This window comes from Vombatus ursinus, unplaced genomic scaffold (assembly GCF_900497805.2).
Source record: "Vombatus ursinus unplaced genomic scaffold, bare-nosed wombat genome assembly UNPS02014768.1, whole genome shotgun sequence".
NCBI lineage: Eukaryota > Metazoa > Chordata > Mammalia > Diprotodontia > Vombatidae > Vombatus > Vombatus ursinus.
Genome location: NW_020954546.1, coordinates 36,327,206 through 36,354,646, shown reverse-complemented (window position 1 = coordinate 36,354,646; position 27,441 = coordinate 36,327,206). Strand labels below are relative to the sequence as shown.

Here is a 27,441-nt window from a genome sequence, read left to right as displayed (position 1 = left end):
GCCCAGCGGAAATCTGCGGTGCACATTAGAATAATTCAACCACTTCACACGATTCATTATTCACACTAATTGGAACCCTCGCTGTAATATGAAATTCAAGGAAAGACTTGTACTAAGTTTGGGTGCTCCCTTACATATCCATAGCTAGGAGAGGTAATGAACAAACACTCTTTCTGGGGAAATTATGTGTTTTTCATGGGCAATAATTTGCTCTGTACAAATCACAATAATGCCAAAAAGGGGCAGGAGTTCTGACCAATTTTACCAGAAAAATTTACATTCTGTAAGCATTTGAGTTTTCTTCTCAATTCAGATTGAGCAGAAATGTAAAAGAAAATGGATGCAAAGGCAAGCCTCTGAGTATGCCAGTGTTTTGATCCACTCACGAGCTTCCTTCTGATAATATTAGTGTTCCCAAGATAAATATAGCACCGCACAGATCTGCAAGAGCACACTCCTCGTGCAGCAGAAAACCACAAAAGCTCACAGGAAATGGTACAGCTTGTAACTGCAGGACCAGGATAGCTCTGTCTGTGAAACCAAAAATAGACACATAATTTGCAGGCAAAGATTTGGAGCTCATGATAGAGATTGCATTTATTTTCCATCAGAGAGCCTAATCTTTGTTGCCCTTCTTCCAGAAATGTAAAATATAAACTATAAAAGCGCTTTGAATTTTCAGTGTTTTACCAATTTAAATGACAGACGGTGGATGTTCATTAATTATTAGTACTAGTTAACCTGAATAGACAAGTTACATATACTTAAGGTTCTAAGTGAATTGTTTTTTAAGGCCCCTTTGAGTTGGCTACATTTTAAAATTTTTTTAAAAATAAATAAATAAAATAAATAAAATAAAATAAAAAATATTTTAAAAATATCTTTGATTTATCGTAGTTACCTATTTTCTTGTTGTACACCTTTTATTTAGTGGACATATCAGGCCATGGTCCATGAACTGCTGGGCATAAACAACAATCGGATTGACCTTTCTCGAGTACCAGGGATCAGTAAAGACCTGAGAGAGGTGGTCTTATCTGCTGACAATGATGAATTCTATGCCAACGTAGGTGGTTTTTTCATTACAAGAAGGGTATTGTTGGACCGATGGGGTAGGGGTTAGTAAAAGTAGGCGGGATTTGATATGAAAGGATAAACAGATGTCATCTGCCATCCAGCTACATATATGTGTACAAATATTATATGTGTTTATATACATATATATGACACAGATATGTGTCCATGTGTGTTTGTGATCTGCATCTGTAGAGGAAACCTAGAACTTTCATTCTGATCTCTTAACATCATTTCTTGGTTAATCATCTGCATACTTAATATTGAATAAAATAGCAGAGAAATAATGCTTGCTGTGAAAAATCAATTTTACATTAAGCAATGTGAATTCAGTACCATTATATACCGTACTGATATTGCCCCTCATGATCCAGTAGCACTTTGAGAGAATAGTAGAGGTATTGATCTCAACTGACTTGGCCTAAGATAATTATAATTGGGTGATTATGGTAGCATTCTGTTTTCCCTTCATTTCCAGCTATATAGGAGATTCTTGGTCAGGTCTAATTTTTAAACCGTGGGATAGTCAGACCATGTGTTAACCAAGCCATGTTTCTTCCTTGCTTTTACACAGAACATGTACCTGAATTTTGCTGAGATTGGCAGCAACATCAAGAATCTCATGGAAGATTTCCAAAAAAAGAAACCAAAAGAACAACAAAAATTAGAATCAATAGCAGATATGAAGGTAAATTAAACGTGTGTGACTAATGGGTTGCTATGGAGATGGTTACAATTTATAAGGGTTCTGGCATAAGTTGGAATAATCCAGAATCTTTTTTGTGCATAGCTTTTCTGTCACCTGTTTGGCCTGTCTTTTTTGAGACATATTGTCTGAGGTCTCTTTTTTTCAGTTTAGTCCTAATTTCTTTAGTACCCACTGTACCCATCATTTGTATTTGCCCTTTTCTAAAACTCATTATTTCAAGACCTAGCAGCTCTTCTGTTTTTATGCATTACCAAATGAGCTGTAGAAATCTTATTCTGGTCAGCAGGGGTGGGTAGAGATTTTCTTTTTGTTTTCACTCATCCTCTGCTGAGAAATGATGACTCAGAATCTCCCACCAATTTTTTTCTCTGACAGGCCTTTGTGGAGAATTATCCACAGTTCAAGAAGATGTCTGGGACTGTGTCAAAGCATGTGACTGTGGTCGGGGAGTTGTCTCGGTTGGTCAGTGAGAGGAATCTGCTGGAGGTTTCAGAGGTTGAGCAAGAGCTGGCCTGCCAAAATGATCATTCTGCTGCTCTCCAGGTATCTGTCTGCCAATTGGCCTGTACTTGGTGAAGATTTAATATGTGCTTAACTCATGCTAGATGCTATGGGAGATATAAAAGCAATGTAAGATATAGTTCCAGCACTCAAGGAATACAGTTCATTTCAGGAGACAAGATGATAACGTATGACACAATTAGAAAACAGTACAAGGTATGTTATGCAGTTGTGTGCGGAGCTGTGTTTTGACTGTAGAAGCTGAGAGAAGAGAAAAGTTGTCAGGGGAAGGTCATTGCTATAAAGTGGGACTTGAGCTGAGCTTCACCCTCTAAGATAAGATGACTAGTATCTTCGCTTATGGAAGACCAGCCTTGGATGACGGGGATTTAGAGAGGAATAAGGAAGGATTTTTCCTAGGAGTATTTATGTGATGAACAAAGACAGGAGTGAATTGTGTATGAGTGAGTAGTCTGAGCCAAATGAATAAGAAAAATGCATGTTGAGAAATAGTAGGAGGCAGTGACATATGAAACGGAGCCAGATTATGAAGGACCTTGAAAGGAAGTAGGATTTGGACTTTATGTAAGAGGCAGAAGAAAACCATCGAGATTCTCGGGTAGAAGAATGAAATGATGAAAGCAAATAGCTTCCTGGTGGGTCTGCCTGCTTCAAGTCTCTCCCTGTTCCAGTCCATCCTCTATTCAGTCACCGAAGTGATTTTCCTAAAGCTCACGTCCAACCATGTTGCTCCCCTACTCAATAAACTCCAGTGGCACCCTGTTGCCTCTAAGATGAAATACAAAGTGCTCTGTTTGGCATTCAAATCCCTTCATGATCTAGCCCCTCTTAGATTTCCAGTCTTCTTACATCTCACTCCCTGGCATGTACTTTTTGATCCAGTGACCTCCTTGTGGATCACGAACAAGATGCTCCGTCTCTAGGCTCCAAGCATTCTCTCTGGCTGTCCCCAATGCTTGGAATGTCTTCCTTCCTCAACTCTACCTGCTGAGCTCTCTAGCTCCTTTTAAGTCCCAGCTAAAATCTCACCTTCTGCAGGAAGCTTTTCCCAACCCCCCTTAATTCTAGTCCCTTCCCCTCTGTTAATTATTTCCTACTTGTCCCATATATAACTTGTTTGTACATATTGTTTGCATGTTGTCTCCCCCATTAGATCGTAAGTTCCTTGAGCGCAGGGACTATCCTTTGCCTATTTTTGTATCCCTGGCACTTAACACAGTGTCTGGCACAGACTAGGCACTTAATAAATATTGATTGATTGATTGATTGGGAATCCAATTGATCTGGAAACAATAAGAGAGTGAACTTGAAGGAGAGAGAGATGGTAATCAGGAAAAGTGGCTGGGAGACCGTTGTAGTAATAGTATGGACAAGGGATGGGAGTGAGAATAGAGAGGTGAGCAAATCCAAAAGACGGTTGAAAGAAAAAATCCGGCAGACCTTGATGACACATGGGTTAGAGGCAATGAAGGAGGTAGAATAATCAAAGATGACTAATGGTGGTACCACTTACAGATGGGAAATTGGAATGAGGTTTCACCGCTTAGACTGATTTAAAGTAAAAATGCATCTCATTTAAAGATTTTTCTTTTTCATTAAATTGGAACTTTGACCCTATAAATTTATCTCTTTTCTCTTTTATATACAGTAAATTCCAAAGTTTATTTGGGAGGTAGCAAAGTCTAAAAGAAGGCATTTCAAAGCCCCTGTCTCATTTAGAATGGCCTACAGATTGTCATCTATTTTTATGTAATGATACAACTTAAAGAGAAAGCTCTTTGTATAAAATGCTCTAGGCTGACCATGATCTTAATCGAATGCATCCCATAGCTTCTTATGGAAGTTCCACCATACTGAAGAAAGGAGAAAATAAACTTGATTTTCTATGTAGACTTCCTATCAAATTAGTTTTTATACTTAGCGTCTGGTTTTCCAAACTTACACAAAAAACCAGCTGGTAGTTTTGGATCTTTGGCTAACTTTGTAAAAAAGGCCCTGCAATTGTCGTAGTCTCATGGACTTTGGCAGGAATTTTCCTAACAAAGGTTATTTTATTTATTTCAGTGAATATGTTTTCTGCCTGTTATTGAATTTAAGATTCTAAAAGTAGGTATGGTTATTCTTAAGTTTTCTTGTGTTTTTGGTGATTTTAATTTAAAAAAAAAAACAGTTATTAGCAGGTTTCATTATAGAGGTGACTATATTTCTTTCTCTGAACTTTTTATTTTCAGTTTTCATGTAAAGGATTAGATTTATTAGAAATACCAGATCCATAGATGTTCCAATTCATGTTTAAAGATTTCCTTTTAAAAAAGTTTTTTTCCCCAGGGCAATGAGCAGCTGATTTGAAGTCACCAAGATAAAGAGTGTCTTTGGTGGCATGATTTAAATAGCCCAAAAAGGGAACTTTTGTTTCACAGTGAGTTAATGCCAGTGTTCTGACCTCTAAATGGGTTATTGCATTCCTTGGCTTGACCTAAAGTTCATGGTATGTCATAAAGCAATGAATTGGGGTTGTTGACTAGTATTGTCTTTTGGGACAGTGTACTCTTCATACACACAGAAATATATATTAATCTGAATCTGTTAAGCTGCTATTATTTCTGGTCATTGATCCTATATAATTAGGAAAGGTTATTTGTTACATGATGAAAATGAAACATTGTCAGAAAACGTATCATTTATTTGGATTTTATGCCCATGTTCTGACTTCTCATTGGGAGATCCTGAACTTCTCTTCGATCTCAGAATCTCGTCAATTCTTCCTTGACCTGGACTAGTCCTCGGACAACAGCCATCCCGTTTTCCTCACTGGTCCCATACTCAAACCCTTTTTAGGTTAGTAGAACCTGTCAGCGCAACTGACTTTGAGGACGCAGAGTCCTCTCCACACCGAGATGAAGCCTTGCAGGAGGATTTTAGGGGGATGACGTGAGCCGAGAATGAACAGCAGTTCTGCTCCTCCTTGGCCAGTCCTCCCAGCACAGTATTTGGTGTGCTCAGAGTGAGCCAAGGTTGTGAGTCAAGGGGATGACAAAGACGGATTCAGTCGTGTTTAGGGACAAAAAGATTGAAAAAAAAAAAGGTGTTGGGAGTCGCTGCGGGTAGAGTAATGGACACTAAGAGATGGTGGAGCCGTTTGTTTTATTTTTCTTCTATTTTATCTGTTGAGGTGGGTGATTCTTGGACTAGACAAGATGGAACAAAAAAAAAAAAACGTGGTTGAGAAGTGGTTCCCCCAAATTGGGGAAGATAATAAGCGAGCACCTTTAGGCAAGACAATGCTTAGTCAGTGTTGTGTTCAGAGTGCTGGACCCAGTCAGGAAGTTTGTTGTTCAGTTGTTTCAATTGTGTCTGACTCTCCATGATTCCATTTGGGGTTTTCTTGGCAAAGATACTGGATTGGTTTGCATTTCCTCCTCCAGCTTGTTTTACAGATGAGGAAACTGAGGTAAACAGGGTTAAATGGCTTGCCCACGCTCACACAGTTAGTGTTTGAGGCCAGATTTGAACTCAGGTTTCTATCCACTTGGCCATCTAACTACCTCTAAAGTCAGGAAGACCTGATTTCAAATCCAGCCTCAGATACTGCCCAGCTCTGTGATCGTGAGCAAGTCACTTAACCCTGTTTGCCTCAGTTTCCTCAAAGGGAGATAATAATTACACCTACCTCTCAAGGTTACTGTGAAAATCAAATGAGATAATATTTTTAAAATATTTTGCAATTATTAAAGTGCTATGTAAATGCTAGTTATTTTTATTGTTATGCTGACAACAGTATACAGACAGCAAAGTTGAAAGGAATAACTAACACATCGGATAACAGGATCAAGATTCAGAAAGGTCTCCAGACGCTAAGTGAAATATAACGCCGGAAATGTGAAGATGAAATTTTACAGAGACGGACGTGACCTAAGTCCTAAACTTGGTTCAGAAAATCAGCTTTACAAATGTAGGATGGGGTAAGCATTACTAGACAGTATTTCACTTGTGAAAGGGTTTTAGTAGACAGCCGCATCACTGTGAGTCAACAGTGTGATACAGCAACCGAAAGATCTCGTGCGATATTAGACTGCATTAAGAGGGCATGGTGTGCAGAGTTTGGGAAGCAGAAGTCCCACCATCCTGTGCCCTGGCCAGACCACGTCTGAAGAGGCTCATTTAGTTCTGAGTACTCTAGGATCCCACGTTTAGAGCCAGAGGGAAACTTAGAAGTCATCTCCTCCAGCCCCCTCAGAATGGTTAAGCAAACTGCCCAAGGTCACACACTTGTGAGTAGCAGAGGTGGGATTCGCACCTGAGGCCTCTGCCTCAGCTGCACCGCTCTGACTCCTACCACATCTCAGCAAGGACGTTGATAAACTGGAGAGTGTCCAGAGGAGGGCAGCCAGGATGATGAGACTTCTAGATCATGCCTAAGAAATTATGGATGTTTACCCAGGAGAAGAAAGCACTTGGGGGAGCAGCACAGCAAGCTTCCTGTATTTGAAGGCCTGCCACAGAGAAGAGGGGGATAGTGCTTGCTTTTTTTTGCCCTAGAGGACAGCACTAGGAACAGTGAATGAAAGCTGCAGGGAGGCAAAATTAGGCTTGATGTAAAGAAAAATTTCCTAACAATTAGTCATCCCAAAGTAGAATGGGCTGCTTTGAGAGGTCGGGAATCGTTTCTGCTAGAAGCAAAGGTTGGATGACCACTTATTGAGTATATTGGAGAGAGGATTCCTATTCAGTTATAGGTAAGGGCCCTTCTAACACTGAAAATCTATGAATCTCTTCTGGGAAGGAGAATGACCTTCAGACTGGAGAAATAAAACTAAGATGCAATGGTGAGGAGATTGTCAGAGTGCATCCCTAACTTCTGTAAACAAGTCCAAGACTTGTGCATCGATTCAGAGCTTGGCGGGACCTTCGAGATCATCAACTCCACCCCTCTCATTTCACTGATGAGTCATGAGGTGGCAGAGCTGGGATTTAAATGTAGGTGCTCAAACTCCAAATCTAGAACCACTACTTCCCCTGTATCGTAGGCTGGATGAACTGTAGCACAGGTGCCTAAAAGAACTTGAAGAGATGGTATCAGAACCTTATTTAATAATTATCAGAGGTGCTCTAAAGCTGGAGGAGGTGCATGACCTGTCCTGATCTTCAAAAAAGGGGGAGAAACTATAGATCTGAAACTGTGGTCTGGTGATTCAACTCTTCCCAAAATTTTGGAGTAATTTTTAAACATGGTTTGTGAGTACTTAAGGACCTGGGGATCACTAGGAGCTGCCATGACTTCACTAAGAACATATCATTCCAGACCAGTCTCTTGTTTGTTGAGCAGAATTTTGATCTGGTTCATCAAAGCAGTCCTAGAGACTTAGCATTTCTGCAGTTCATCAGTTCATTTGAAAGACTGTTAAATGAAATCCTTGTGAAAGAGAGACATGTTCATTGAATGATAGCACAGTTAGGTTGATTTATAACTGATTAAATGATTTCCCCCGAGGAACAGAGAGAGGCATCGTGACAGACCAGAGAGACCTGGCCCTGGAGTCAGGAAGACCCGGGTACAAGTCCTGCCTCCGACATATCCTGGCAGCATGACCCTGGGCAGTCAGTTAACCTCTCAGTGGCAACACTCTCAGACTCTAAATTGCAAATTGAGTGCCAAGCTGCATGGTAGAAGTCGCTTCCTATAGCATTGAAATTACAGGTCTGGTCCCATGCAAGGCCTTTCTGCTGAATATTTTTATCCATGATTTTTAGGTAAAGATACAGAAGAATGATTGTCCAGTTGGGAGGGATAATTGATACTTAAGAGCAGTGGTGGCAAACTGAAATAGAAACAAGGGCCACTGTTTCGTATGTAAGGATCTCTGCAGGCCTCATATTGATTTAAAATGTGATATTTATCTATGTTTTGTTTATTTTTATTTCTTTTGCTAAATATTTCTCAGTTACATTTTAATAAGACCATGTGTCACACCTCTGCTGTGGATGCTGTAATCAGGGTTCAGAAATACTGTGACAGGATAGAAAGATAGATAGAAAGACATGATGAGATTTAGTAGAGATAAATGTGAAATCTTGAACTTTGGTTCAAAAAATAAGGGGACCTGTATTAATAGTTATTCATGAATAAATAGAATTTTTTGGTTGGACATGATTAATATAAGTCTGGAATGTGGTGAACCTGCCAAAAAAAGCAAAAACCTAATATAACCCTAGATTGCATTAATAAAAACTTCCGAACTGCTAAAACTATTAAAAAATGAAATGGCTTTTCCCATTAAGTAGGAACTTCAGTGCCACTGGAGGCTTTCAAGTAGATCAGTGATCACCAGTTGTTGACTGGGTAGATATCATTAATTAAATAACCTTTAAGGCCTCTTCTAATCATAATGTTCTTTGATTCTAGTATTTATAAGAACGAATTGATAACTTTTTGTTTTTATGGCACTGTCATTTCCATGTATATGTATGTTATACATAATACATTTTAAACGTACTTTAAAATATAAAATTTATGTATGTATATGAAGAAGTGAAGGTGGGGTGTATGTATATATGTATGTATGTGTAAGTGTATAAAATCTCCCCCTTCCCCTACCACAAGAACTATCTCTTTTAACAAAGATTAGAGAAGAGTGGGGAAGATGGGGGTGGGGAAGGGCAGTTCAGCCAAAGTGGCCAACACACCAGCTAAGTCTGATAGCATAGGAAGTGTTCCGTACACGTTGGGAGAAGTCTCCCACTTCTGCAAAGAAGAGAGGAAAGGTACATTACCTTCTCCTTTGGGGACTAATGTTGAATATAATTGCATGGCATTTAGTTTTGAGTTTGGGGTTGGTTTTTTTTTATTTACATTGTAGGCATTGAATATATTGTTTTCCTTGGTTCTGCTTACTTTACTTTGCATTAATTTGTGTGTCTTTTACATGTTTCTCTCAATTTATATTCATTATTTCTTATGGCTCAGTGATATTCTTTTGTATTCATATACTAGTTTGTTTAGACATTCCCCCATCGATGAGCTCTCTACTTTGTTTCCAATTCTTTCTAACACAAAAAGTGCTACTATTAATATTTTGGTGTAAATGGAACCTCTCTATCTGTCTTTGACCTCTTTGGGGTATGTATCTAGCAATGAGAACTCTGGGGCAAAAAGTAGATTCTGGTACTTTTTCAAGAAGAGACATTAATGCAAATATTGCTAAATCTAATCAGTAGAATTATCTGCTCCCTGCTTTCCGGTGATTTTAGTGAAATGGGATCTGAACATTCCCTGGTCACTGTCCTTTCAGATTGTTAGGTTTTGTCAGATTTTATTATATGAACATGTTGGAAATACTTAATGGCTTCATCTTGCTGCCCTAATCTTTGTGTTGTTTTTGTCATCATCTGCTCCATCCCATTCCAGTATGATAACAAGAGGGTGGAATCCTTATCAGACCCTACTTAGGAAAAAAAGGTGTGATGTTTCATTAGTGACTTCATTCCTAAATCATATAATAAGAGGTAAAGTTTTAATAGCAAAAGTGATTATCATCATCACCTTTTTTCTTGTTCTCACCCCATCATGTTTAGTAGAGATAGAAAGCAGTCCCCCCAAAATGATGAAGATTCACCCAACATCAGCAAAGAGGAAAATTGTTTTATCCTTGATGTCATATCAGTTCTTATTGAGGCCTTGGTCTCCAAAGATTACAATATCTTTGGCTTTTTTTTTCTTTGGCTAGTCTTGTACATGTGTTAGGGCTCAATAGAAGGTTTTGGATCTTATCTTCTTGAGTAGACAAAAGTTTTTTTTCTGTTATTCTCTTGCTTAGTCATTGCTATTATATATCTAGGCAATTTTTTTCTCTTATATGACTACAGCATCTATTTTAAGCCTTCCCATAAGGCTTAGCACCAAAAATTCATAGTACAATCCAGTTATATTTCTGTCATATAAATACTGCCACATGACACACAGCTGCTATGTAACAAGAAGGCACCCACATTTTCTGTCCATATCATTATTAGTTAGCACACTAGAACTTTATAATGATATATTCCATTATAATGTGGAATTCTCTAAGGCTTCTGATGGACTTCATTTAAATAGCTTTATGTAGTGGAAAAAGCATTAGGTTTTAAAAGACCTGAGTTCATATTAAGGCCTAGCTCTGCCACTTTCTAGCCATGTGTCCATGGCTTAACTTGTTTAACCTTGCCTTAAGTTCGTGACCAAACAAGGGATAGAAAGGATCACAGAAGATAAAGTACACAGTTTTGATTACATAAAACTAAGAAGTTTTTGCACAAACCGATCAAGACTGTGGGGGAGGTAGGTAGGATGTTCCAGGGCAAGAAGACTCCAGGCACTCAAAGTTCCCAGGTGGCACAGCAATAGAGGCATGATTTCACAGTTCAGAGCATCATAATGAGGGCCAGGAGGAGAGTAAGGGCAGGCCAGCCTGTACTTCTTCACCAAATCAAGATTCTGGGAGGAGCTCACCAATGGGACAATGAGGGAAGGCCATGTGCAGGGACATTCTATGGTAAACTGGACTGGGGATTGAAAAAATCCCCAGGTCCTGAGAGAGCTCCAGGATGAAATAGCAGTAGAGGTGTGATTTTTGAAGTCCAGAAGATCAGGAACTGGGCTGGGAGCAGAACGTAAACAACACTGTAAAAACAAACACCTTTGAAAGACTTAAAAACTCTCATCAGCACAACAGTTCCAGAAGACAAATGGTGAAGCTTTCTGCCCACCCACTGACATAGAGGTCATAGACTCAAGATGCAGAATGAGACATAGACATTTTTTGGATATGTCCAGTGCAAGAATTTGTTTTGCTTGACTATATATGTTGGGGGCGGGGGTTGTTTTTTCTTTTTTTTTTTTTCTAGTAGGTTGATGGGAAGGGGAAAAATCCATTTTTGTTAATTTTTTAAAAAGGAAATTTAATTTAAAAAGAAAAAATTTAATTTAATCTAACTTACTTAAGAAAAAAAAACAATAACTTGACTTAACCAAATCACTTAACTTCCCCAAGCATCAGTTTCCTCATCTCTAAAGAGGAGATAACACTTTTCCTATTTACATGACAAGGCTGTAGTAAGGAAAGCCCTTTCCAAGCTGTATTTCTTCACACAAGTATATATTCTTAATATTCAGTGCCACTCTTCCCCTCCCCCTAATTTACCTAAGCTCTTTCTTTTGTATAAAGTCTGCCCTTCCAGAACCATATTCTAGGAATAGTTCCCATCCCACCCAGTCATAGATACCTTTGATGATAAATGTACTTACTTGAATTAGGACCTCTAGTTTTTATCCTTGTTATCCGTACTTTCTGCATTTGTTTATAAACATCTAAGGCCATGGGTTTTATTACAGGCTTTTTTCTTGATTTGGTATCCAATGAATTTTCAGGCATCTCTATTGCTAATTTACCTAAATCTTAGCTACCCAATATGCCCTCAGTGGGCAACAGTGAAGAAAATAGCACCTGTGCCCCCAAAGGTCTCCACTTTCTTGCCCAAAACTCTGTAAGAATTAGCAATGCTTTCTAGTTTCTTTATGATGGTAGCATTTCTTTCCACTTGAGTAACAGGAATTGGAATCAACCAGTTTACCTCCGGAGACACTTTGTCATATCTTGGATACATCCCTTCCAGCCTAGCTGCTATACATGGTAGACCCTGGGACAAGTGGCCATTGGTTCTGTTATACTGGGGTATTAGAAGAAGAGAAACGGAATTAGCAACTGAGATCAGCATGACTGTCTTGAGTATAGTTCCTGCTTTTTCTGGATGCCTTGAAGTGTCTTCATTGTGTGTCCTGGGCTTTTGTCCTTTTGTCTGTGACACAGAATTGTCCTGTCCCAATTGTAAAGTCTTAACAGTGACGTGAGGACCATTGAAGGTTCCCCCAACCCCCCCAAGGAGTGGGAACATGTTAGGCAAAAGCTAAGGTAAGGGTAAAGGGATGAAGTACAGGGAGTAGAGGCAGCAGTAAAAGAATGGGTAGAGATCCAGCAGGAATAATAATAAAAATAGCTATGATTTATATGTTGCAACAGTTTGCAAAGTATCTTACATATGTTAGCTCATTTTGTCACACGACTTTGTAAGTTAGGTGCCATTATCGATCATGAAATAGGCTGAGATGTTATGTGACTTACCCAGAACCACCCAGCTAGTTGTGAAGGACAAGAGAGGAGGTATGCATTTGAATCAGGGCATAAGGCTGCTGAATGAATGAGCCTAGAGTAATATGAGTATAAAGAGCAGTTGTTTGCTGTTCTGTTTCTGGCCAGAAACTTTGAAGGTCTTCCCCTCCCAGACTGATACTTTTGTGGCGGTAAATTAGGCCATCTTTTGTCTGAATTCTTACCTAGCCCTTAGTCATTGAATGGGCATTGCCTTAGACAAACTGAGGCCTGGGGAAGACCTTAATTTAGAAAAGTCATCCATTGCATCTCGGGCCATCGAGAGTTGTCTTGACTTTTTTCTTGCCATTGGACTTCAATGACTGTGGAGAAGAGAGTAAGGCTGACAACTCTGCTCAGCTCTGCCCCACTTAAATCCAATTCACTCAGAAGTCAAGACATCACCCTTGTGACGTCATTGGTCCTCTTCAAGAACGCAGAACGAACAGTGACGCCAACAACATGCCTCAGGAGGACCGAAGACCTCTCTGACATGTAGCTGCCTCATTACCATTCAGCAGAGCATCACCGACCACTATGACAACTCAAATTTCTTTTCTTTGATCCTTACAGAATGATTTCTCACCTGGCAGCTCCTATGGATCCATGGCCATTCTTTGTAGGAAAAGTAGTTACATCACACGTTTTAGCTCCTGCTTCTTCAAGAAAAGGTTCACATTTATTACTTATCTCTAAGAGTTCAGTCCTTCTTCACTTTCTCCTCCTCATTTTTCCAACTTCTAGCTACATGTCCCAGGGCAGGATACCCCTCTGACTTCCTTTAGACCTTTCTTTTTTGTGTTTACAAAATTGTTTTTATAGGAATATTTCATTCTCCCTGATAATCTGGAAAATAGAGAGCTCCCTTTATCTTCTCTTCTAAGAGGGAGACCAACTTGAACTTTCAGTATAAATAAAAATTACTTGGCTATGGCAGAGAAACAAACATTTCATACTTCTGTAGATCACTACCGAATTTTTCCTGCCCTCCATACTTTCTTGACACAAAGTCCTCAGGCCTCTTATTAGTAACTCTTGTTGCCAGCTCCCCCGGAGAACTTCTGTGAGATCTCTCCTCCACATACTTTACATTCCAGCTAAAGTGGATTACTTGGTAACTCCTGAATATGTCCTGTGCTTTCCCACCTCCTTGCCTTTGCTCCTGAAAGGCCCTCTTGCCCTCTATAATTTCTGCTTATTGGCATCCTTTAATGCCTAGCTCAGATACCACTGTCTTCATGAAGGCTTCCAGCATTTCAACCACCTGGTTGTTTCCTCCTTTCCTGATCTCCTAATACTTCATATTCCTCATCTGCACTTAACATTCCACTTTGCACTGTAATTGTTTATGTACATTTCTTATCTCCCTCTCCTAGATCCTAATATCCTTGAAGACAAGGACCAAGTCACATATCTTCATATCTCCCCCAGTGCCTAGCTCAGTTCAGGTGCTTAGTAAATGCTGAATAAAACACTGGAAGAGCATGGAGTTTCCTAGATTTCAAGTTGCTTTAGGTAAAGACTTCTATGCATCTTTATATTCCCAGTACCTACCAGTGCCCTGTACACAGGGGACTCTCAGTAAATGTTGAGGAGGAGAAATAAAGGGAACGAAAGAAAACTCAGGATGTATGGATGGGACAGGTTGCTTAGCTAAGGGGCTGGGTTTCTAGAATCAAAAGAAAGGCTAGTCAGCATTTTCCTGCCAGCAGAGCCTACAATACACCGACCCAGTCAGCAAATCAAGAGGCTCCCCAGAGAGCACTTTCAGCTTGAAGTCAGAGGGGTAGACACGGGGTGCAGACAGAATAAGAACTTGCTTCTTTAGAGACCTGGAGGAAGAAAAGTAAACTCCACCCAGGGACAGGAGTTAGATAAGTAAGAGAGAGAAGTAAAAAAAACTGTTTTAAGTTTTTAAAAATGCTTTACGTACATAATCTTGTTTGAGCCTCAAGATAACTCTGGAGCAAGGAATAATTCACTGATTGGGTAACAGACTCAGAGAGGTTGGTTAAGTGACTTGTTCATTCAGCTATTAAATGTCACATCTTTCCTGACACTAAGTTGCACATTCTTTCCACAGTGCATCCTTGACAGTAAGCAAAGACAGTTACTCCCATTAGATAGGGGTTAGCAGGAGGACCAGCTGATTGGAAGAATGATAAATCAAAGAGAGAGCCAGAGGCTGAGACAGCTTAATGTCTTAAACCAGTAGCAAGCTAATTATGTACTTCTAATGTTCCTCCGTTATATATAGTTTGTGCACCAAAATCCTGAGACACTGGAGTAAGACTTAGTTATACTCTTGAATAAGCTTGGAACATCATGTACTGCAGTGGCCAAGTAGCAGGTTCAAAGAAGAAAAAGTGAAGGAAAGATTGTAAATCCAGGGGCAAGGTCTTCTTAGAATGAATTCCTCCATTTTTTGGCCTCAGAGGTGTTAGCAGTGGAAAGCAAACTCAGAACATAGCTTCAGTGATCTAGCTGAGGAGGGTCTACATGGGGACTACCCCTTGGGAAAGCAGGGGTTGGGTCCTTGCACACTGGACTATGCATGTAAGGAAAGTGGGATGTCAAGGGTAAAATCTAGCTAGATTAGTGTCATCAAGTGGTACTACATAGAATCACACTGTATATGAGCTTGGATAGTCTCTTGCCTAAAGTCTCTTTATCACTAGACATTGAACATTGAGAGTCTTATTGCAACTTTTTTTTCTTATAATGCATTCCTCTAATGGACACTAAGAACTGTATTGTAATTACATTCTGATGTGTTAAGTGTCTCTACCATTTAGGTGCCGTACCAAGAAAATGAAGGGCACAGATATTTTGCTCCCAGCTACTTGTATGTAAAGTATTGGAGTGTCACAGAGAGCTTCACAAAAGGCTTTCTAGTTACAGTCAAGTTCATTTAATCATTCATGGGTTTTCAGCATATTAAAAGTACCATCGCAGCAAAGGATTTCGTATGGAGGGTCAAGTATACCAAATAATATATTTCCTCAATAGGTAGCATCCATGGGTCACGTCAAGAATCTTTCTCATTGCTCTGTTGCAGAACAAAAGTGTCACATCTGTACTATGTGGAAAGCCTCTGGCTCCCTCCACCATCACTATCTCCCCTGCAAGAGTCATGAAGCTGAGAGAGAATCTGTTTTTAATCCTTGTAGTCTTTACTTTAGTAGTAATTGCTTGCACTGAGTAAAAAAGATGATTTTCACAGAATCACAAAGTTTTAGGGTTGGAAGGTACCCTAGAAGCTATCTAACCCAACCCATACCTGATAGGAGGTCCTATTATAATAACCCTGACCATTGGTCATCTGCTCCTTTGAGAGAGAATCTGGCACTTTCCAAGGAAGTCCGTTCCACTTTGGCACCACGCTAAGTCGTTGGACATTCTTCCCGACATCTAGCCTGAATTGCCTCTTTTTAGCTTCCACCCATTGCTCCTGGTTGTGCCTTCTGGAGCTGAATAGAGCAAGCCTAAACCATCTGCCATGTGCCCATTCCGTGCCCATTCTTAAGATACTTGGAGACAGCTACCATGTTCTCCTTGAATCTTTTTTCCAAGCTCAGCCAGTTCTTTTATGACATGAATTTTGTCCCCTCAACTGGTCAGTCAGTAAACATTTAAGTGCCTGCTACGTGCAGGCATTGTGCTAAGTACTGGTCAGTTCTACAGTTGTGCCTGTTGGCTGTACCAGTGCTAGTGGTGTACTAGTTACTTGTTCCTTGTTTTACTAAAAAAAAAGTTGGGCTTAGATGAAGCAGAGAAGAAATATCTGTGGATTGGTTAAATCGCTTTCCTTCCAAAGGCCCCATCCAACTGGCCTTCGTGATGTACCTAATACAATATTCCACTTCCTGTCCCCCTGCCTTTGAACAGGCTATTCCCCAGTGTGTGGAATGCCCTACTTCCTCATGTCCACCTTTCCAAAACTCAGCTGTAATGCCCTCCCACATGAGGTCTTCTGTGATTCCCCCCAACTGTGAGTGCCTCCCTGACAAAAAGATTACCTTGTATTCATTTTGTATGTACTTAAACATGTACATGTTGCCTTCCCCTAGAGTAGATAAACTCCTTGAGGGCGGGGGACCCTTTTATTTTTGTCTTCCTGTCCCAGGACCTAACACAGTGTCTAGCACATAAAAAGGTTTTTGATTGGTAAATATCTAACAAAAGGGGCTTATTTCCTCATTTAATTCTGGTCTTAGTCAAATGGCATGTGGTTGTGTATGTTTTAAGCAGCTAGTTAAATGCGTGAAATGTACAATGCTCTGCTAGTACTTTGAATCATCACTAACTCAGTTGTGTTACTTCGTATTAATGGAAATGGAATTGAGACATTGCACTACATCTCACTTTCCAAGTGAAAGGAAGTAATAGAACCTCTTATTTCCCTTCAGAACATAAAAAGGCTACTGCAGAATCCCAAAGTAAGCGAATTTGATGCTGCACGCTTGGTGATGCTTTATGCCCTGCATTATGAACGGCATAGCAGTAATAGCCTTCCTGGACTGATGATGGACCTCAGAAATAAAGGTGTTTCAGAGAAGTATCGCAAGGTAATCTTTATAGAAGGCTCTTTAATCAGATTGAAGGGTGAAGGAGAAGAGGAGGTGTTATAAAGTAGCTTGCCTTTGGGGAAAATAATTTAGCCAGGAAATGCCAACTTAGAAAAATACCTTTTTGTGAATAAAAACATAGTGATTTGATGTTAGTTATCAGAAACAATACAGTAGACAAAGTATAGAATGTAATATTGGTCTTATTTTCTGATTGGAGGGTTTAGGATTTGGCTGAGACATAGGGAAAATCCTGTATGGAATGGACTTCTGGGTCACATAACCAACAAGATAGAGGAGTAGACATATTTTCTCTGATCCTTATAACTTCTCAGACTTCTCCAAAATAGAAACTATGTGCAAGAGATAAAGCAATTTTAGCTGTCCATGGTCTAGGACACTGAGAATCCTAAAAAGGTATCCATTCAATGAACTAACAGCAGAGGAGTGCTAACTCTTAACAGACTTACTTAGTGCCTCCTCTCTTATCCACCATGCTCTAGCAGCAGAGCTGTGCAGGCAGACCTTGGGCTTACAACAGAATTCCACTCTACCCTCCATACCCCTCCTCTCAATGCCACTAGAAAGCCAAAAGGCAGAATCTCACTCAGGCTGGGACTGCCATGTGGTAGTGCTTTGCCACAACAGATCTCAGCTAGAGAATCGAGGAACAGAGAACTGGAGTAGGACATATGTGTGACTGTATGGCACTTCAGTAAGTCTGAGGAAAAGAGCCCGACATCCAGCTGTCACTCCAGAAATCAATTGGAGCAGAGATCAAGGACTGTGAAAATCGAACTGTTTAGCATGGAACAAGCCTATAGGGGAAAACTTCAATCAAAGGAGGAGGAGTCAAAAGTGAGCAGTAGGGAAGAATGAGGGGGAAAGATTGAAATTACCAAAGATCTCAAGAGGAATAAAATTCAATTAAGACTTTGAGCATAAAGAGAGAAACCAACAGGGAAGATATTGATAATATGAAGTGATGTGTCCTTCAGATCAGCTAAAAGAATAAAAACATCTATGAATAAAAATATTATAAGACAAAGGAAAATGATTTGACATCTGCTGAGGCAGAGGACTCTGTGGATTCCCTAGAGAATATGGAATCACAGCAGGTTGTTCCTGAAAGGTTTAAAAGAGAAATAAGAATTATGAAAGCCGAATTTATTGCCTGCACAACAAAAATAAGTGGTAGAATAAAAAAAAAATGTAAATACATGGTGGCAAGTCTCACCAAAGAAACAAAAGCAAGAATAACTGATTGGGAATGCAAATGTACAGAGGTAAAGGCCAATCTTGAAAAAAGAGAAGCAAAAAGCAGTAATGTTAAAAGAAAACATGATTTCCGTACAAGCAAAACATATTGATTTCAAAGACAAGGAGGTGTAGAGACAACTTAAGAATTTTAGCACCCAGAAGAAGATAACAAATGGAAAAATCTGAATATCTCTGTGCAAGAAATAATGCAAGAATATTGCTTTGAATGTATGAACACAGAAAACAAAATGCTAATTGAAAGAGTTCACAGATCTCCTCAAAAATTTTTTTTAAAAGAACCCTATGCTACAAATTATGAGACATCCAGTAGTTAAATTTAACAGTTCTAATAACAAACAATAAATTCTGCATGTGACCAGGAAAATGTCTTCAGACATGAAAGGAAATTCAAATAACACAAGATTTTTCTGTACTTACCAGAGGGGGCAATGGAATAATTTGTTCTGAAAAGCAAAAGTGTTGAAAATACAGCCCATTGTGGCCTACTCTGAAAATCTGAGCCTAAAGATTAATGTTCAATAAAAAAGAAATGTTTGAAGCATTCATGTAAAGAAACTCAGACCTGAAGGAGTTATTTGCTTTTTAAACATCTCAGACATGAAATATACAAGAAAGGCAAACACATACAGCAACTGATGATAAAAGCAACAAAATAACAACAGGGAGACCATTAAGAGATTTCTTTCCAAAAGTGCACAAGGAGTCAAGAGTGAAAGCAGAAGTGAAATTGAACTGATGGTGGAGAAATATCATGCATTCACCCTCACAACATCCTGCCTGTAGATAAATCTTTTTTTTTCTGGAACTAAATTACAGAATGAGAGGGCACATAAAAGGGGAGGGAGGAAGGAAAAAGATAAAGGAGAATATGTGATGTACCTAATCAAGCCAAAGGTTAACAATGAAGGGAAAATAACTCCTGTCATTTTTTAGGGAGAAGAGAGCCCCCAGAGGAGTGGTTCATGAGGCAAAGGGAAAGACTGTAAAGGGGGCAAATAAAGGGGAAAATCGTGTTTCATTGGTCAGAGGAAATACCACTGATTAATGCTCCTACGGAGGAAGAAAGATATCCTATAAATAGTGATAGGGACCTTCCTGTGGGTGTCATCTGCAGTTCTTAGAGAGGACAGTCATCCTGCCTGAGGTGAAGGAGAGCAGGGAAGTGACACCTGGAAGAGTGGGAAGGCCCGGACCCAGGGAGAAGATTTCAAGGCACTTGGGGGGAAATGCCCATGGAAGAGGCAAATGTTAATAATAAGCTGCCCAGTCAGGGACATAGGAAAATTCATTCCATGGCACAATATCCTCTCTCTCACTTGCAGGAATTGGCTTTTCTCGGAGTGAAGCACAGCAGAAAAAGGGGCCGGGGGAAAAATCTACACGGCAATAATATAGAAACTGTTTAGAAGAGGTAACCCAAAATAGGTACCTTAGAAGCTTTAATTCCATGAGGAATACAGAGACTAAAGAAAGTAAAATAAGGATAAGTGTCACGAATTAAAGAATGAAAGTCTAAAATAAATAGAAAGGGAAGAAAAATAATGAAGAAAATAAGAGGAAGAAATCTTTTATAGAAAAAGCGCAGAGAATAAAAATTTAAAAACTTAACGAATAAAACAAGTTGAAAGGGATGAAGAAGAAGGATTTTACTTGACTAATTAGCTGAAAGAAAAAAAGAGGAAGAATTAAATAACTAGGTAAAAGGAAGAAAGATAAAGCGAGTAAGCTAAGCAAAACTCCAAAACTAGGGAAAGGGGTAACAATCAAGGGAGGAGGGAAATTGAGGGTGAAGGGAAGAGAGCTAGTGGGAATAGAAATGCCTTAAAGCAGATTAAGCTAAAATAACTGAAGAGACAAAGGAAGAGAGGGGAAGATCCTGATTTGGAAAAAAGAAATATTAGAAATATCATAACTTTAAATGTGAATAGATTAAATAACCCAGTAAAATGAAAAAGATCTGGTTAAGAAAGAATCCTGCAACGTGTACAAAAAATACAAGAAACATTTGAAAAACAAAGACATACAGGAAAAAAAATGAGGGGCTGACTGGAAAAATTTTCAATGTATCAGGTGAATCCAGAAAATCAGGAGTTAGAATCATGTTATCAGACAAGGCAAAAACAAACATTCATAATCTAAAAAGGGATAAAGAAACCACAATATGCTGAAAGGAACCCTAGATAACAAACCAATATCAGTATTAAACTTATATGCTCCAAATGCCTTAGGATCTACATTCATAAAGGAAAAATTAATTGAATTACTGGAAGACATAGACAGACATACAATAATGGTAAGAGAGTTCAATGTCCCTCTCTCGGTTTTGTATAAGTCTAACCGAAAGATAAACAAAGGAGAAGATAAAGCCTTGAATAAATTGCTGGAGAAATTGGAACTAAAAGACTTTTGATGTCTTCTGTATGGGACTGCTAAAGTGTTTTGTGTGTGTGTGTGTGTGTGTGTGTGTGTGTGTGTGTGTGTATGTATAATTGCACCACCTGGAATTTTTTTTAAAAGCTGTCCATGTATATGAGGGCACAAAATGATTACAAACAAATGTAAAAAGTAGAAGTAGTAAACATATCCGTTATAGACCATAATATAATTAAAATACTAGTAAGTTTAGAGAGCACAAAGAAAAGACACAGACCCAAATGGAGATTTAACAACGAATGGTGGGTCAAATCACAGAAACAGTAATCATATGAAAAGAAATAATGACACAACATAACCAAAAATTATGGGATGCAGCTAAAGCAATCCTTAGAGGAAAAATCATATCCCTGTAAACATAGTAATAAAATAGAAAAAGAAAAGATAAATGAACTGAGTGTGCATTTTTAAAAATTTGAAAACCAACAAATAAACCTGAAATAAGTACAAAGGAGATTTTTTTAGATTAGAGAAGAAATAGATAAACTGGAAACCTCTCCAAAAGAAAAAAACTCTAGAGAAATTAGAAATAAAATTAAAATCTAGTTCTTTTAAAAGACTAATAAAATTGACAAACTTTTAGCCAATCTGTTTAAAAAGAAATGGGCAGAAAATCAAATCAACAAGATAGTAAACAGGTAAAATCACAACAAAACCAGAAGGAATAAAAAGAATTATCAGAGCTTACTATGCAGAGTTATATGCTAACAAAACTGAGAACACAAAAGAAAAAAAAATGTAAAATACTCAGACTAAAAGAAGACCAAATAGAGATCTTACATCAGTCTCAGAAAAGAAAATAGAACTAGTTGTAAAGGAACTAACAAAGGCAGCGGAGGTGGGGGTGGGCAGGAAACGTCCTTACGGTTTCATTGGAGAATTCTATTATATTTTTAAAGATCATTTTTAAAATTATTATTTAAAATTATTTAAAATTTTTAAATTATTCTAAAAAAAACTGAGGAGGAAAGAACTCTAACAGATTTCCTTTTATGGGACAAATATAGTCCTACTACTTAAACCAGGGAAGGATAAAGCATAGGAGAAATGGAGACCAATATCGTTAATGAATATCAATTCAAAATTTTAAAATTATATTGAACAGACTACAAGTGATTCATCCAAGAAATCATAATGACCAAGTTGGATTTATACTAGTAATTCAAGGACGGTTCAACAGTGAGAAAACAATCACTTAATTATATTAAAAACAACAACATCCAGAACCACAGAATATCCCAATAGGTTCAGAAAAAGCCTTTGATAAAGTACAACACTCATTTATGCTAAAATCCTTACAAAGTATGGGCATAAAAAAACTTTTTCTAAATTTCATAAAAAGTATCTTTCTAAAACTAAAAGTAAGCATCATAAGAAATGGCAATACACATGAACCTTTCCCAGGAAATAATGAGAATAAAGTGAAAATATTTAATCTCTGCATTTTTATTTGTTACAGTTCTGGAAATGCTAGCAATAGCAATAAAAAGAAAGAAATGAAAGGTATAAAGATAAGTCAAGAGGAAATAAAACTATCCCCATTTGCTAATGATATGATGATTAACTTAGAAAATCTTAGGGAATCATGAAGGATAGTAATTGAGATGATAGCTTCAACAAAGTTGCAGGCTACAAAATAAACCCTCAAAAATCAATAGTATTTTTCAGAGCGGTAGTAACACAATCCAAGAGGCAGTGGGAGAAAGGGAAATCCCTTTCCAAAGAACTATAAAATGCATAAAAATCTTTGGAGGTCAGTCTACCAAAGTGCACAGATGACTTGTGTAAATTCAATTACAAAGTTCTCCTTAAAGAAATGAAAGAACAAATTAAATAGCTGGAGGAATATTCAGCACTTGTGGCCCAGCCAATGTAATATAATAAAAATATCAATATAATAAAAATGACACTAGTACCAAAATTAATTTACACTGGTAATGCTGTACCAATCAAATTGTCAAAGGGATACTTTACAGAACTCAACAAAATAATCAAATTCATTTAGAAAAATAAAAGATCTAGAATATCGAGGGAAATGATGAAAAGAAGTAAAGACAGAGGGGAAATGGTACTTCCTGACTTCAAACAGTATTATAAACCAGCAGTCATCAAAACCATCAGTAGTGGTTAAAAAATAGAGAGGTCAATCAGTCGAACAAACTAGACAAGGGGGAGTCAGAAACAATGGAACTTAATAATCTAGTTTTTGATAAACTGGAAAACATAAATTACTTTCCTGTTATTCCAAATAGGAAAGAACCCTTTATTTGATTAAAAAAAACCTACTGGGAAAATGAAAAAGCAATCTGGTAGAAATTAGGTCTAGACCAATACCTTGTACCATATTCCATATGGATATGTGACCTTAATATTAAAGCTCTAGTAGAAAATTAGAAGAAAAGCAAATCATATGCTTCTCACAACTAAGAGTAGTTGATGTATTCTTTTTTAAAATATATTTTTATTTCAATAAATATTTCCCAATTACATGTAAACAGTTTTTAACTTTTTTTTGTGTGTGTGAGACAATTGGGGACCTTGCCCAGGGTCACACAGTTAGAAAGTATCAAATGTCTGAGGCCAGATTTGAACTTAGATCCTCCTGACTCCAGGGCCAGTGCTCTATCTACTGTAACATATTTTTTTTTTTAATTTTGAGTTCCAAATTCTCTCCTTCCTTCCCATCCCTCCCCCCTGCTGGAGAAGGCAAGCAATTTGATGTGGATTGTGTGTGTAAAGTAATGCAAAACATATTTAGGAGATGTGGGGTTTTTTTGTTTGTTTTTATTTTTTTGTTTTTGTTTTGTTTTGCTTAGGCAATCGGGGTTAAGTGACTTGCCCAGAGTCACACAGTTAGTAAGTGTCAAGTGTCTGGTCTGAGACCAGATTTGAACTCAGGTCCTCCTGACTCCAAGGCTAGAGCTCTATCCACTGTGCCACCTAGCTGCCCCGAGATGTGTTTTTAACAAAATAATGAATGGAAGCAATCACAGAAGATAAAATAGATAACTTTTGATTATATGAAGCTAAAAAGTGTTTGCACAAACAAAATAAATACACCTCGGATAAGAATTAAAGCAGTCAAAGGGGATAAAGGTTTGGTATCCAAGATATATAAACAATTAATAGATTAGACCAGAAGCCATTTCTCGTATATAAGTAGTCAAAGGTTATGAAACAAACTTCTCAAAAGAATTGCAAACTTAACAACTATATAAAAGAATATACCACATCATTAATAATAAGAGAAATGCACATCAAAACAACCCTGAGGTTTCACCTCACGCCTCGAAAATTGGCAAAGATGGCAAAAGATGAGAGGTTGGTGTTGAAGAGGTTATGGAGAAGAGACTCACTTGTGCATTGTAGGCAGAGCTGTGAATCAGTATAACCATGTTGGAAAGCAATTTAAAGTTATGCAAATAATGTGACTAACATGTCCATTCCATTTGACCCAAGAATTCTATCACTGGTCACATACCCCAAGGAAACAATTAAGATGAAACACCCCATATACACTAAAACATTTGTAACAGCACTCTGTGATAAGCAAAGAACTGGAAATAAAGTAGAGCCCAACAGTTGTGGAATGGCTAAACAAATTGTGGTATGTGAATGTAATGGAATATTACTGGGCTATAAGAAAGGACAAATGTGATGAATGCAGAGAAGAATGGAAAGATCTACATGAACAGATGCAAAGTGAAGTAAGCAGAGCTAAGAAAACAGCATACACAGTGGCTACAGTGATATAAATGGAACACAAAACCACCCGAAAAATCAAAAGGGAATGTTTCAAAATTATAAAGCACGAGCATGGCTCAAAAGAAGAACTCTGAGAAGACATCACCCAGCATTGTGCAGAGGTACAAGTGGTGTACATTTCACAATTTTCAGACTTTTTCAACATATTTGTCAGGCATGCTGATTTGTTTCCTTTTTTTTTTCTTTTTTAGTCTTTAAAAAATAATAATTTGTTATATGGAATGGCTGTCTGGGAAGGGGAGGAGAAGGAATACTGGGGGAAATTATGGTGATGTAAAAAGCAAAATACACCAATAAAAACTTATTTAAAACAACCACCAAAAAAATACACAATATGACTTTACCTATTGTATGTGACTTTACCTCTCAGAAAGGAATGCGATTAGAGCTAGTCATTTGTGAGATTTATCTAAAGACACAGCCTTGTAACTAGGGTTTCTTCTCTTTTTCTATAGCTGGTGCCTGCCCTTGTTGAATATGGTGGCAAACGAGCAAGGGGGAGTGACCTCTTTAGCCCCAAAGATGCAGTAGCTATTACTAAGCAGTTCCTCAAAGGATTGAAGGTATTAAAATCTCTCATGTTTCCCTAGATGAGTAACTGAAGGTCAAAAGGTTGCAAGTGAGTACATGAATAAATACAAACTTTAAAGTATCTTTTCTTTTTTTTTGGAAGGCAATCAGCGTTAAGTGACTTGCCCAGAGTCACAGAGCTAGTAAGTGTCAAGTATCTGAGGCTGGATTTGAAATCAGGTCCTCCTAGTGCTCTATCCACTTTGCCCCAAACTTTAAAGTATCTTAAAATTCCTGTTGATTGGATGCCATGTCAGTTAAATGATTACAGTAGACGTCCTAGAGAAAGTTTCATCTAGGCAGTTAGGTAGCTAGCATAGGGGACAGAGGATTGGATTTTGAGTCCAAATCTGACCTCAGACACTCACTAGCTGTGTGACTGTAGGTAAGTCATTGAACTTCATCTGTAAAATAGGGATCGTAATATCACCTACCTTACAAGGTTGTTGTGAGGAGAAAATAAAATAACGTATTTAGAGTATTTGGTAAACGTCAAAGTGATATTCAAATGCTAGCCAATATTATTATTTAGGAGTTTTCAGTATTGGAATAGTATTGAAATAGAATTTAATAGTTGAGTAGGAAATAGTGAAAACAAATTTTGGTAGATGGAGGCAGCTGGTGGTGCAGTGGATAAGGCGCTGGGCCTGGAGTCTGGAAGATCCGAGTTCAGATTTGGCCTCAGATACTTACTACCTGTGTGACCCTGGGCAAGTCACTTAACCTAAAAAATAGGGATATTATTATCACCTCCCTCACAGAGTTGTTGTGAGAATCGAAGGAGATAATATTTATAAAAAGCACTTAGCACAATGCCAACCACATAGTAGGTGCTATACAAATGCTTATTCCCCTCCCCTAATAAATATTTAAGGCTGAAAAGATAAACAATGTAGTTATTAGACATAGTGAATTTTCTCTCATACCTTTCCTTTTCCCTTCTGCTCCACTTATCATTTTTAACACCAAATAACATCACCAAAGGAAATCATTGAAGAGGGGATGATAAGTTTATAAAAATCCTTTTCCTTTCCTAGCTCTAAATGATATAGTAATTTCTATAGGGTAGGAACACCTGATGATGAGGTAAATATTGAAATGAGTCTAGAATTCAGTTTTAAAACTATTTCATAGAACTCTCCATCTTTTTCTGATCTGAGTGTCATTAATGTGTTTATATTGCAAAATATCTCATGAGTGATGTAAGAACCATTTCCCTCTGTCTTAGGGAGTGGAAAATGTTTATACACAGCATCAACCTTTCCTATATGAGACTTTGGATCATCTCATCAAAGGGAAGCTTAAGGAAAATCAGTACCCTTACTTAGGCCCCAGCACACTGAGAGACAGGTAAGAACAACAACAAAGAAAAAAAAAACCTTAATGACACAGACCAGGAAAGAAGAACACAGAATAAACCTAGGGCATATTAAGGAGACCATCATTTCCAAAGTACCAATACGGCCAAGAGAAGTGACAGTTCTTCTGGCCCCAGGAGCTAGCTCTAAGATTGAGATATAGTCATATGAAACATTTGCCTGGTCCTCAAACACACCTGTTTTTTGAAGTCAAGCTTCAGATATTCCTGCTTGTTAGGATCTGACAAATCTTCTTGTGTGCCCTCCAAGCTCAAGCCAGTGGCACCTGGGGCTTGTAGAGTAAACGCCCAAAATAAATTCACTCACAACAACCAAAGCAGGTTGTTGCTATTTTTGGTTGTGACTGGACTTTGCCAAATGTGGACAGCATGCAAGCTGAGAGCCCTACTTAATGAAGTCACAGTTGCTAAATTACACAATCCATGGATGGCTTTTGTCATGGGGACTGCCTAAAGGAAGCAGTTGGTTGAAATGATCCTTCTAATCCAATGGTCAGGCAGTTTTGCCAAAAACAAAAACTTGTCCACCACAGCTTGGACCAGCCTGAGTTACAAAGCATGTACACGTGTAGTACCTAGTACTAAAATTGGTGCTAATATTCTAAATCAAGATCATATGTACGGTGTATTAGAAATCTAGATTATTGTGTAGAACCTAATCTGTTTTGGGAAATTTACATGGGATCTGAGGGGTAATTTTTTTTATTACTTCTATAATTGCTATACTATTTTAGCTAATAGTTGTAGTTCAGAATCCCTGAAGTAACAAGACTTTACAAACGTGATTAATTTCCTAAAAGCATTGTGACAAGCATTGCCACATCTTCTTTGGAAGAATATAATTCCTCCCTTTTTTCCATAGAGCTTTTTCCGCCCTCTCTCAAAAATCTCTGCAATTTCCATGAAAGAAGATGGAAATGACCTTTTATAAATCCAGGGCCTGCTAGCAGAATGTTTGGA

General features: G+C 38.2%; 1 protein-coding gene across 1 annotated transcript in view; it reads left to right on the top strand.

Annotated features, from left to right (window-relative positions):
- Window positions 1–27,441, top strand: part of LOC114042911 (vacuolar protein sorting-associated protein 45) — a 69,695-nt gene that overhangs the window by 11,867 nt on the left and 30,387 nt on the right. Inside the window, exons 8-13 of the mRNA XM_027861697.1 lie at window positions 932–1,066; window positions 1,649–1,762; window positions 2,159–2,326; window positions 16,896–17,054; window positions 24,989–25,096; window positions 26,332–26,453. Coding sequence (XP_027717498.1) covers window positions 932–1,066; window positions 1,649–1,762; window positions 2,159–2,326; window positions 16,896–17,054; window positions 24,989–25,096; window positions 26,332–26,453 — 806 coding nt within the window. The remainder of the gene's footprint in view (window positions 1–931; window positions 1,067–1,648; window positions 1,763–2,158; window positions 2,327–16,895; window positions 17,055–24,988; window positions 25,097–26,331; window positions 26,454–27,441) is intronic.